Here is a 12259-nt window from a genome sequence, read left to right as displayed (position 1 = left end):
TTCCCTTCTTCTAACATGCTCTACTCCCCAAGGAGGCTAAAGCTGGGTACAGACTAAACGACGTGTGTACTCGGAAATGCGAGTGACAAACACTCCCTGCTGATGTATCAGGCGGCCACTGCATTGGGTCGTCGGCTGCATCATCAGGTTCAGCTGAATTTAGGGCCGACCTGACGATACGGCTGACAACCCCATGGGAGCGAGCACCTCCCGACATAGTGGGTACCCACTTAACGATTTTGAGTATTTGTCGTTCCAATCCATCGGAATTGGGCAATTTGTTCAAAATATCACTAAGTGTGTACTGTACTTTAGGAACAAATACTGTGAACCTCCAGGGTGACATATAATGCCACTGTTTCCTAGCTACATGCAATATTATTATCCTGATATCCCCTATACCAGGGCTTGACAAATCCCGGGGGCCAGGTCGCCATGGCTACCAGATTTTGCTACCTAGCTACTAGATTTTGCAGTGAGGGAGGAAGCAGATCCTCATCAGCTCCAGCGGAGATTTGTGCCTATAGTACTGCGGTGTTCATATCATGCACAGGAGTGCATGTGCTGAGTGCTGCCTGAGGTGACTGCTGTGCCTCTGTCCGTCCCAGCCTGCGCTCTCTATCCTTGCCTGCTCTGATCCCTGTCTGTCCCAGTCTACGCTGATCCTCCTGTATGTCCCGGCTGTCTACTGTCTCCTATCTCCGGCTGCATAGAGCTCTCCGGTAGTAGGATCTATGCGTGGCCAGGGATTGTGGAGTGGCTTCAGAGGGATAGTGGTGTGACCATGAGGGGAGCGGGGTTCTGTTGTACTTTCTGGCACATTATTTTATGTGAAATGTGGACAGTTATTACTGGAGGGTGGGGGGCGGAGCAGGGGAGCTGTGCAGAGCAGTGAGGGGCCTCCATTTTACTGTATCCATTCAACTGCGACCATTTTGTGGACTAGTATAATGTGTATAACAGTTGCATAACACACAGAGCTGTGCTCCTCAATAACTCCTGTAACTTTTTTGGGGGGACTGTGGTCTGGCTCTTACACTTTCATCCTGGTTCCTAGATTTTAGAAAAATTTGTCAAGCCCTGCCCTATACACCCTTGTGGAACCATATAAGAAAAATAGAATTGTAAAAAAAATTTGAAAATAAACCTCCTTTACTTGACTTTAGGGGTGTGCACCGGACACTTTTCGTGTTTTGTGTTTTGGTTTTGGATCTGGATCTTTCTTCGTGTTTTGGATCTGGATTGGTTTTGCCAAAACCACCCTTCCGTGTTTTGGGTTCTGGGTTTTGTGTTTTGGATCTGGATTTTTTCTTAAAAAATAAAAAAAACCCGCTAAAATCACATAAATGGGCCTTTTTTTGTTCCTACGCTATTAATAACCCCAATAACATTAATTTCCACTCATTTCCACTCTATTCTGAACACCTCACACCTCACAATATTGTTTTTAGGCCAAAAGGTTGTACCGAGGAAGCTGGATGACTATGCTAAGCGACACAAGGGGGCGGCACAAACACGTGGCCCATCTAGGAGTGGCACTGCAGTGGCAGACAGGAAGCCAATCAGCGTTATGGTGCCCATTTGCATGTAGCACGAACCCGGGGGATCCGTGCTACATGCATCTGTGTGATTGGCACAGAGCAATGACAGGTCCGTGAGACCCGTCTGTGCTGCTGTGGTAAAAAAAAAAAAAAAAACCTGTGTAAAAAAAGAAAAAAATGGCGTGCACCCCCCCAAAAAAGAGCAACCAGCCCCGGGCATTAGTAACCCAGTGCTGGGTGTGCTTAAATACAGGGGACAAACGACGTAGGGGTCCCCTGTACTTAAGCACAACCAGCACCGGGCTAGTCAGAACCAGCGCTGGTTGCCAAAATACGGGGGACAAACGACGTAGGGGTCCCCTGTATTCTGCGCAACCAGCTCTGGGCTCTGATCCGGTCCTGGTTCTGGAAATATAGGGGACAAAAAATGAGTAGGGTTCCCCTGTATGTTCCAGAACCAGCACTGGACTTTTTCTAGCGGGGGGCTGATGCCACAGCCAGGGGAGCCCTTTCACCGGGCCCCCCAGCCGCAGCATCAACCCTGACCGCTAGTCAGCCCAGGCCGGGGATCCCTGGAGAGCTGGGGACCCCCCCAATAAAGGGGTCACCCTCTCCAGGGCACCCCAGGCCCAGGCTGATAGCCCGGGGCTATCCCCGCCACCCCTGGTGGCGGTGGGTGGCGGGTTGATTGTGTGGTGTGGTGTAAATAAAGAATATCAAACATTGTCTTTACAAGTAGAACTGCAAGTCCCAGCTAGCCTGCCCCGCATGCTGGTACTTGGAGAACCACAAGTACCAGCATGCAGGGCATTAAGGGCCCACTAGTACCTGTAGTTCACCTGTAAAAAAAAATGTTTAAAAAAACACAGGACACACACACCGTGACAGTATAAGTTTATTAAACATACATACACACACACACATGTACACATACTCACCTATGTAACCTGTAGCATCGGTCCACTTGTCCGGTAAAGTATCCCTAGGGGACCTGTGAAAAAAAACATACTCACCATCTCCTATGCGAGGTTCTGTCCTCTTCGTTCCAAAGTAGGCATCCCCGGACTTGGCAAAAAAAAAAAAACGAAAACGCGATCCACGAACTTAGTACCGTTCTATAGAACGGTACTTCCCGAATGAGAGCTTAGCGGCGGGGTATCACCATGGAAACCCCGCTGCTAAGCGTTCATTGGCTGAGAGAGGTCATCTCCCGTGTACTATGCCGCTGCCTGTTAATTATGCACGCCTCTGAAATGGCATTGAAACACTCATGCACGCCTGCGTTCGCAACTCCACTCCCCCGTTACTACAGCCCTGCCCCTGTTACCACCCACAAACGGCCTCTCCTATCATTCATTCCACTGGGCTGTCTTTGCTGGGCGAGCGAATGCTTCCCAATCGCTCAAACTAGTTTGCGCATGGTCTCTGCAAAACATGCGCAAATGCATAACATCGGCCGCGTACGAGTGAACGGCTGCTTGTGAGCGGGTCTGAATGAGCTCCTTAATCAGAAGCTTCGAACAATGAGGAAACATTTTAAATCTTATCCTATATACTGACCTCTACAGCAATGAGCACTTCCTTCACCCTATCAAACTATTCACTCTGATTACTGTCAAAAGCAGCAGTTATTATTTAAATAGAATGCCTTATTCAGAAGTGCCACATCTCTATGTGGGCCTCATTTATCAATGAGTTTTATCACAATGGGGCAGATATATTAAGCTCTAGAAAGTGATACACTGGAGAGTGATAAACTGCCAACCAATCAGCTCCTAACTGTAATTTTTCAAATACAGGGCCGTATTCAATTAGCGGCGAAAACGGACGTTTTTTTTCGCCCAAAATCTGCGCTGTCTTTTTTCGCCAAAGTACGCAACTTACAATTTTTTTTTCTTCGGGTAATTTATCATTACGGGCGGTGTACAAAGGGTTCTGAAAGAAATTCACACATTTTTAGCTAAATATAGGGATTTTAAAAAATAATTTCTCCTGGTCTGGGACGGAGAAAACTTTTCTCCAGTTTTTTTTCGTCTGTTGCCGTTTTCGCCTGTTTTTGATGAAAATTTCGCTGTTTTTCTTTGCAAAAAATGTCAGTTTTCGACAATGGCGAAAAAAAACGTCTGTTTTCGACGCTAATTGAATACGGCCCACAGCCTGTAACATGAGTTAGGAGCTGAGGTCCTGATTCAGAGCCGGACGCTCTGACAGAGCACTCGCTCTGACTCAGGGTCGTCCCTGCTCCTTTTTGGAGCAGCCTCCTGGCCGCTCGCATAGCTGTGGGTGACCACCCACAGCTATAGCGAGCGGCCAAAATGATTGTCGCGATGGTCAAGACCATCGCGACCATCGGGCTTGCGACGAGACCCTGCGGTAGGGTCTCGCTGCCGCAAGCCCAGGAGTGCTTTTGGCTCTCAGAGCCAAAAGCACTCCCACAGACATCACTAGTGATGTCAGTGGGGCCGGCCCCAGACGGTAGGCGTTCCCATGGGAACGTCTCCGTCTGGGCAGCCACGCCCCCAGCACGCCCACCAAAGGGGACGTGCTGTCAATTACCATCGACAGCACGCCCCCTTTGCTGCGAGACCCATAACGACGGCTTGGCCGTCGTTATTTGGGTCTCGTGCATTCGCACGACGGAGTCGGCTCCCTCGTGCGCATGCGGGCAACATCGACCCGCTTGCGAGCGGTCAGCGCTCGCAAGCGGGTCTGAATCAGGCCCTGAGTCTCTGGTCGTTTATCACTTTCCAATTTATTACTTTCCAGAGCTTAATACATCTGCCCAATGAGTGATAAAACTCGTTGGGTATGATAAATGGTACTCCAGCCAAACAGCTCCCAACTTTCATTTTTCAAAGCACCATTATCAAATGCAACCAGTTTTATCACTCCTTGTGAATGATAAAACTTGTTGATAAATAAGTCTCTAATGCTGGGTACACACTGGCCGATATAATGGCCGATCAATTGATATATTGTGCCCCCGTCGGCCAGTGTGTACAGACGATATGTCGTTCAGACATGTCGCATTGGCTGTGCTGCACAGCCAATGAATAGATATGTCTGCAGACATATCTGTCCATTGACAGCCGATCGCCCATACACGGGGGCGCAGAGAGGGGGGGTGCCGCGATCGGGTACTAAGTACCCAGGTATGGCACCGATCCCCTTCCGTCTTAGGTCACAGCAGCCCAGCACATGCTGCTGTGTGCTGGGCTGCACTGGGAGACTGTCCGAGGCTGCTAAAGCAGCAGCCGGAGATTCTCCTATGCCAAAGGGGGGAGCGCGCCCCTCCCCAGTGCGCAGTGCAAATGTTTTTTTCTGTTTTTTGTTTCTCGAAGAGTGCGTGGCCAGGAGTTCTGCGTTTAGGCTATGCCCCCATCCGTCCCCAGGCCGACCAGTGTCCGACCCGCTCCAGCATGCAAATGATGGCTGTTCAGTGTGTACGAACGACCATCATCTGCAGATATATCGCTATAGTGTGTACCCACCTTAAGAAAGATTAATTATTTACCCTGAGGGTATTTCAATACCTATCAAGAGCATTTAAAGTGCACTGTGTCCTACCAGTGCTTACAGCAAATGTTGCTGCATGTGTCACCTGTTTTGGTTTTATTGCAAGTTTCATTTATCAAAGTTTAATTTATAAAAATTTCATTTTATTGCACGTTTCATTTATATCATAATATTATGTCACTATTGAGCATACTGTATTGTATTTTTCATTTGCAAATTAAAGAAGGATTAATATTTTAAAACACTAATATTTTACTTCACCAATTCTAAATAGGCACTTACACATGTGAAAGCATTGATCAGTGCTCTGGAGACTTTGGAACCGCAGAACCCTGTACTACATTTCCAGAAACTCCTTGTAGTTTCTAATTTGGTAAGAATAGTTCTTCTTCATAATATGGGGAATCTGGGATTAAACCTCAAGCAATGAATTTATGTTCACAGATGGTGACTGAAATGAGCTAAACACTGGGTGGCCATTAAGCAGAATATGGTCTACTGTTATTCCAGGCCAAAACTGATCGTGACCAAACAAATGTACTTTAGTTTACAGTGAAAGTTCACTTATTTATAACTTCCTCTTTCCTCCTTGGCCTTACTCACTCCACATGTAGAAAACAAGAGAACCTTAACTAAACATACATTAAAGCTATCTTACATCACACAGGCTAATGTGCACAGTAACATGGCTTTATGCTATTCCTCTTCTACACCAGCTCCCTTCGTCTTGGCTCCCTAGCCATGGAGCCATGGTATTTGGAGGTTATTGACAAACATGAATAATATTAATAGTTGTCCTTTAGGAGGATATAAATGATTATGGGACACAGGGCCTGATTCAGCAGCTGATGCAATGCCTTTGTTTTCGCAGATCAGCAATTGTTTGCTATTGCGCTTGTGTGAACGATGCACTGTGCACGTTCAGCCAGGGGTGTTCGACCAGTGTGGTCGAAGAGGGGCGCCACCCATAGAGGGCGCACCCCTCCCCAACATCCCGATTCCACCGGGACACTACTGTCCCGCTTTTCAACCCTTGGGCCGAAGTGGCCCACGGGTGGTCAAGTCGGGAGGTTGGGGACCCCCACCACCGCAGCTGTGCGGCGGTGCTGGACCCTGGATTCTGAATGGATGCTACGCGCATGCGGGAGAGAGGCTGGGGGAAGCCCAGCTAGTGAGGCCCCCCCTCCCAGCCTGACATTATTTGGAGGCGTGCCATGAGGACACGCCTCCAAATAACATCATGTAGGGGGCATGGCCTATGGTAATTAGACCACACACCCATTTTCAGCACAGGGTGCTCGAACCCCTGGAGCTGGCCCTGCGTGCAGCCATTGCATTGCGATTACGTTCATATCGAGGAGCCATTCGCAAAGTGAGTGACAGGTAGTCAGCGTTTGGGGGTGGTAACGGGGTGGTTAGAAAAACGTAGGCATGTTGGGCCATAAATGCCGTTTCATGGGTGTGCATAAATTAGCCATTGCGATCTATATCACAGAGCTAATTACGTATCAGGAGAGCTGCAGTGTTTGCGGCTGGTCAGACTTCACTTACATGCTGCGTGACTGCCCGATGTGTGTTGATTATACCGATGTATACACTGTTGAAATTTGTCGGACGGATAAGAGTAGGCATTGTGGGCGTCCCTATGCTCAGGTAGCATATTTTAGCAGCTGCGTTCCGTGTGGATTAGCAGCTGTGATTGAATCAGTATCCGCCTCTGAATCAGGCCCACAGACAAAAACAATGGTTATGTACCTTCTAAAGCTGTACTATAGTAACAGCTATAAAGTAGCTAGGACAATGGATTAGTGTACCTTCAATGTTTGTGGTGCATTTGATATGAAGTAACTATATTTGTGTTTAATCTTTATACAAGAAGTAATATTGCTTATTTAAACAAAGAGCCACAGAGTTGGCTGCAATCACAATTCTTTTGTTTTGCACACAAATTGCGCTATTTCCTACTGTGCATGCTCAGCAAAAATTCTTCCACAATGTAATATGCTGAAGCATTAAAGGTAAATCCTAAGAAATCCATCTCTATGGCGGCTGGGACAGATTAGGTGATTACTGCCTCTTGCACTTAGAGAGTCAGAATGGGAGTGTAGGAGGTGTGTAAGTACTAGCCAATGTATAGTAAGAGTGTGTTCACTGAAAATGCATCCCATGCTGACCACAGGAGAGACACCTTTGTGCCTGTTAGGTGGATTACTTGCTAAGTGTGTTCTGATGATGACTATCACCAGGGCCGAAACTAGGATATCCGTCACCCAGTGCAAGGCAGCAATTTTGCGCCCCCTCCCTTCCTGTACCTGGATTTTGTCCTTGCTCCTCCATAAGGCAGTGCACTACTCAGACGTCCCTGGTATAGTGACTTACATTATTCCACACACGATAATGCCCATTACACATTATTCCACACACTAATGCCTATTACCAAAGTGCTACTTACATATTTGCCCGACACCATTTTATATCCCACAATAAGGCTTCTAATTACTTTAAAATTACCTGCTCGTTGCAAGGGGGTTTATGCTCATTGCCAGGGGTTACATGCTTGTTGCCATGGGGGTTTCATGCTCGTTGCCAGGGGGTTTTATGCTCGTTGCCATGGGGTTGGATGCTCGTTGCCATGGGGTTTTATGCTCGTTGTCATGGGGTTTTATGCTCGTTGCCAGGGGTTTTCATGCTCGTTGCCAGGGGTTTTCATGCTCGTTGCCAGGGGATTTATGCTCGTTACCAGGGGTGCCATGCTCGTTGCCAGGGGTTTCATGCTCGTTGCCAGGGGTTACATGCTCGTTTCCAGGGGGGTTTATGCTCGTTTCCAGGGGGTTTATGCTCGTTGCCAGGGGATTTCACGGGAGAAGATGCAGCTTTCAGCATCTTCTCCCGGCAGCGCCAGCAATCCCGGCACTTCCGAGAATGCTGTGTGCATTGCGCTCTGCTAACAGACACTAGAGGTCCAGTAGGACCTCTAGCATCTGTCTCTTCCTTGGCGACGGCCATTTTTGGATGGCCATTTTCAGCAGAGTCCATGCGGACGGCTAGTCCTCATGGAATCTGCTGAAAACGGCCACCCAAAAATGGCCGCCGCCAAGGAGGAGACAGACACTAGAGGTCCAGTAAGGACCTCTAGCATTTGTCTCCTCTTTGGCGGCGGCCATTTTCGGATGGCCGCCGGATGGCTGAGTCAGCTTTTTTCACCCCCGCAATCCCCACCCGGTGCACATGCACCTCTAGCCCCCCCCCCCGAGTTGCGGCCCTGCTATCACCAGCTGTTCTGATTGGTTTAATTCATCTGAATCCCTCCCACTTATCCTATTGCTATTAATATGTGGCTGCTGTCATCTATTGGCTTTATTACAGTAATATTTTAGCAGATTCCTATATGATCTTTTAACCACTTACCTTTTCTTTCCGATTAAACATATTTTTAAAAAACATATTTTTAAAAGTAATTGAAATATTTTTAGATTCTAATGTATTCTGTTTCTGCAAATTCTGTCTAACTCAGCTTGCATCCCATATTCTTCTCCTTAGTGTGGAAGAAGCCAATCAATTCTACAAGAGATCTATGGATTCTGTGAGCGCACATACAGAATATCCCCAGAAAATGCAGAACTCGTCACAGAACTGGGCAATCAGCTGATGCATCAAGGCAATGTGACCCAAGCTGCCAGCTGGTATTCAACAGCTATGAAACTGGATGGGAGTAACATAGATGCTCTCATAGGTATGTAACTATATGCAGCAGGGCTGGCGCCATGCAGTCTGCGGTGTAAGCATTGCAGGGGGCACCGGGCTGGTGAGGTGCCCTCCCCGCTTCGTACTTTCTGAGTGCCTTTACAGCGGCACTTGTTGTGCTGCTGTGCCTGTGACAGGAAGACTGAGGCAGCCAGTGCAGCCGTTTCATGGGTATGCCTTTCACGGCTGAACTAAGGGGTGGTCCGGTGTGGCATGGCGGCCGCGGATGTAAATTGCATTTAATTTCAGCCGGATTGGCGATCTGACCAATACGCCTAGTGAGGAATTGATTTAATTGCCCGCCCCTGAGCGGTAGGCGCTAGTTCAATCCCATGCCTTGTTAAGTTGCTATAAGCAGCATGTAGACTGGCAGTTTACACCCGCAATGTACGCAATGACGGCACACCACACACACACACGCTCTCTCTGTGTGTGCTGTGCCCAAGAAGAGGAGCTGCCTCAGCTGCGAACCCCAATGCCTGGAGGCGGACCCACCGAATAGTGAGAGAGAGAGAGAGAGAGAAACAGCTGGCAGCTGCCAGTCACTGACGGAGGTGAGAAGGGCGCAAATTTATAGTTTGAAGGGGGTGCCGAACACCCTAGCACCTGTCCTGACTGTATGTAGTCTTATAATGAGCAGATGTCCAGGATTTCAAATACATATGTACAGGCTTACTAACTAAATTTAGTAAAGAAATTGCTGTTGATCTTGTTCCTGCCTATATACATATATATATATATATATATATATATATATATACATATATAAACTGTATGCACGTGCAATAGGCCACTCCTCCAATGGCTCCCACTGCTAGAGCTACGGCACAGACCTTAGCCAGGGTGGGGGAGGATCCGATCAAAACGGGGGACAGAGCAGAGGACTCATGGAGGTGAGCAGCAGAGACAGAGGGGAACAGGTGGTACAGGGGTGAAGCAGCGGGCATACCCAGCATTATTCAGAAATTTTGACGAAATATAAACAATTGTTACACAAAAGACATGTTGGTTCCACAGTATCATAGAATATCACATAACAAATTTAAATATTATTATTGATAAATATTTTTTTTATCAGTTTATTGAACTTTCTGAAGATGTAACGTACATCATTCCAGACTCCTGTTATATGATTTTAGATCATTTTTCTTATTACATTATCCTGTTATGATGGCTTTCTTTTTCTCCTCATGCAATTGTAGGAATTATATGGTGCCAGGTGCTGCAAGACAGCTATGAAGAGGCAGAGCAGCAACTAGATTTCCTGCGTGAAGTTCAGCAGTCACTTGGGAGATCAAAGGTAAAGCCTTGTACACTGAGTTTCCCCAACATACACAGAGCATAATATGATCCAAAGCCTCTAGAAATGCAAAGGATGCACATTATCACGACAACCTGAATTACATGCTCCATTGTATGACAGTGGAAGTGAGGTGTGGTTTTAAGGGAACAAGGTCATTGCCCATTGGGAATAACATTAGCACCTGAGTGAAGAAGTGGAGATTCCATGCGAGAGCCTGACTGCTGTTTCCATAGAAATATACTAGGCATCTGCTGGACTGACAGCAATGTAGAAACTTATTACCTTGGATCAGAGGTGTATGTTACAGTCCTGTCTTCTAGGATATAAGTATTTTATAGGAGATGTTTCTGTATCACTCTTAAGGCAGCAATCATTTAATTAGTGAGTTCTGTATGTTACTATAGCAGGTTCTGTATCTTTTTAGCATGCATCAGATCTGTCCTCCAACATTTCATTATATCTTTTTAAAAATCTTTATGGGGGGCAGAAAAGCTCTTGATATAGTTGACATCCTTCACTCTCTTGGTCTTCATAGCACTGTTCTCTCCTGGTTCGCCTCCTACGTTTCTACTATTAACAAAACATCTGATCCACTTCCTCTATCTGTTGGGGTTCCTCAATATTCTGTTCTTGGAACCTCTTCTGTCTGTTAATTCATATAGTCTTTCATCCTCCACTACCACCTCCATGCTAATGACAAATTAATCTACCTCTCCTCCCCTGATCTCTTTCCTTCTCCGTTGTCCCATGTGTCTTACTAGCTCTCTGCAATCTCTATCTGGAAGTCCCACTGCTACCTAAAGCTCAACTTATCCAAAACAGAGCTCATTGACTTCCCCCCCCTTTTAGTGTTACAATCCTTACTCGAGTCTACACACGGTTGATAATATCACTATCTGCTTCCGATGCCATACTGCCTTGGTGTTAACCTTGACGGTGCCCTCAGCTTCACTACACACATACAGTCCCTTGCTCTGTCTAGTGGCCTCCTCCTTCAAAATGTTAAAATATCCTTTTTCATTCTCTCATTGTCTCCCACCTGGACTACTGCAAACTCCTGTTTTCCCTCACCTGTCTTTTCCCTTTACAATACAATCTAAATGCGCAACGCTGTCTCACTACTAACTCACAATAGCCCCTGCTGCTACTCCATCCATATGTTCTGCCAGCTCATGTCCCATGCCCACTCATATCTCACCAACAACTATTGTCTATTGTAACCTCGTCTGTGCTTGTCCCCTATTTATGTGTTATGAAAAAAAGTTGATTTAGTATCAGCACAAGAGCAGTTCAGTTCTTTATATATTATTATATACTGCACCCATACATATGATCTACTTTATATATATTTAATTTCACGTGGGAGGTGCACCCTAGAATAAATATCACATGCAACAAAAAGGGGGTAGTATTCTAATGTAGGGCAGTCAATTTTATGTGGAATTGTATTTTAAACGATTTGTAACTCTGGCTGCCGGGTGCTGCAAAGTTTTGTGGCACCTATAATTACAGTAAATAATAATAATCATAATGATAGGAATGGCCGCATGTATGCTTCAAATGTACTACATGTACTAATTCGGATCTATTAAAATGTATGTTAAATGGTACATCTTAATAGGGAAAACACCAATACTTCTTTGCCCATTTGTCAGTAGCCTCGGCGTCACCGTTTTCTGGTACATATATGTGTATTCTACCTATTAATGTGATATTTTTGTGCTGCTGTTTGCAGGAGTTATTCTATGTGGAGGCAATCCTTGCCTCCAAGAAATTAAAGGAGGAGAAGATAGTGGTGGAGCATCTAAAAGAAGCTATGGAGATGCACTTTGCAGCAATAAATGGCCTGCCTCTCGGGGTGGACTATTTAGAAAAACTCAATCCCACTTTTGTTGTTGATGTTGTGAAAGAATATTTGGCTTTTTGCCCAAAGCAGGTGAGAAGCCGTGTTCTCTGGACTTCATTCACCATGTTACAGGATTACATACATACAATTAATGTTTGTGCTATTCATTCATTGCTGCTAAGGACTATTAGGGTTAATAATAACATTCACAAATATGTTATAAAAAGTCCACAAGCTTATCAGAATTCCGTACACGAGAGATAAGGTTGTTAATGTGAAGATGAGGATATTTTTATACGCAGACATCTT

The 12259-nt window shown here is 46.1% G+C and overlaps 1 protein-coding gene across 2 annotated transcripts in view; it reads left to right on the top strand.

Moving 5' to 3' along the window:
- Positions 1–12259, top strand: part of TTC21A (tetratricopeptide repeat domain 21A) — a 99069-nt gene that overhangs the window by 21642 nt on the left and 65168 nt on the right. Inside the window, exons 8-11 of one of the 2 annotated variants that reach the window (XM_088446431.1) lie at positions 5332–5430; positions 8598–8790; positions 10004–10101; positions 11840–12040. In XM_088446431.1, the coding sequence (XP_088302557.1) occupies positions 5332–5430; positions 8598–8790; positions 10004–10101; positions 11840–12040 (591 nt within the window). The remainder of the gene's footprint in view (positions 1–5331; positions 5431–8597; positions 8791–10003; positions 10102–11839; positions 12041–12259) is intronic. The other variant, XM_088446432.1, reaches the window with a different exon arrangement.

This window comes from Taudactylus pleione, unplaced genomic scaffold, assembly GCF_031769625.1.
Source record: "Taudactylus pleione unplaced genomic scaffold, aTauple2 ptg000398l, whole genome shotgun sequence".
Taxonomy (NCBI): domain Eukaryota; kingdom Metazoa; phylum Chordata; class Amphibia; order Anura; family Myobatrachidae; genus Taudactylus; species Taudactylus pleione.
Note: the sequence above shows the minus strand (reverse complement) of the source record. Positions and strands in the feature narration are given on the sequence as shown.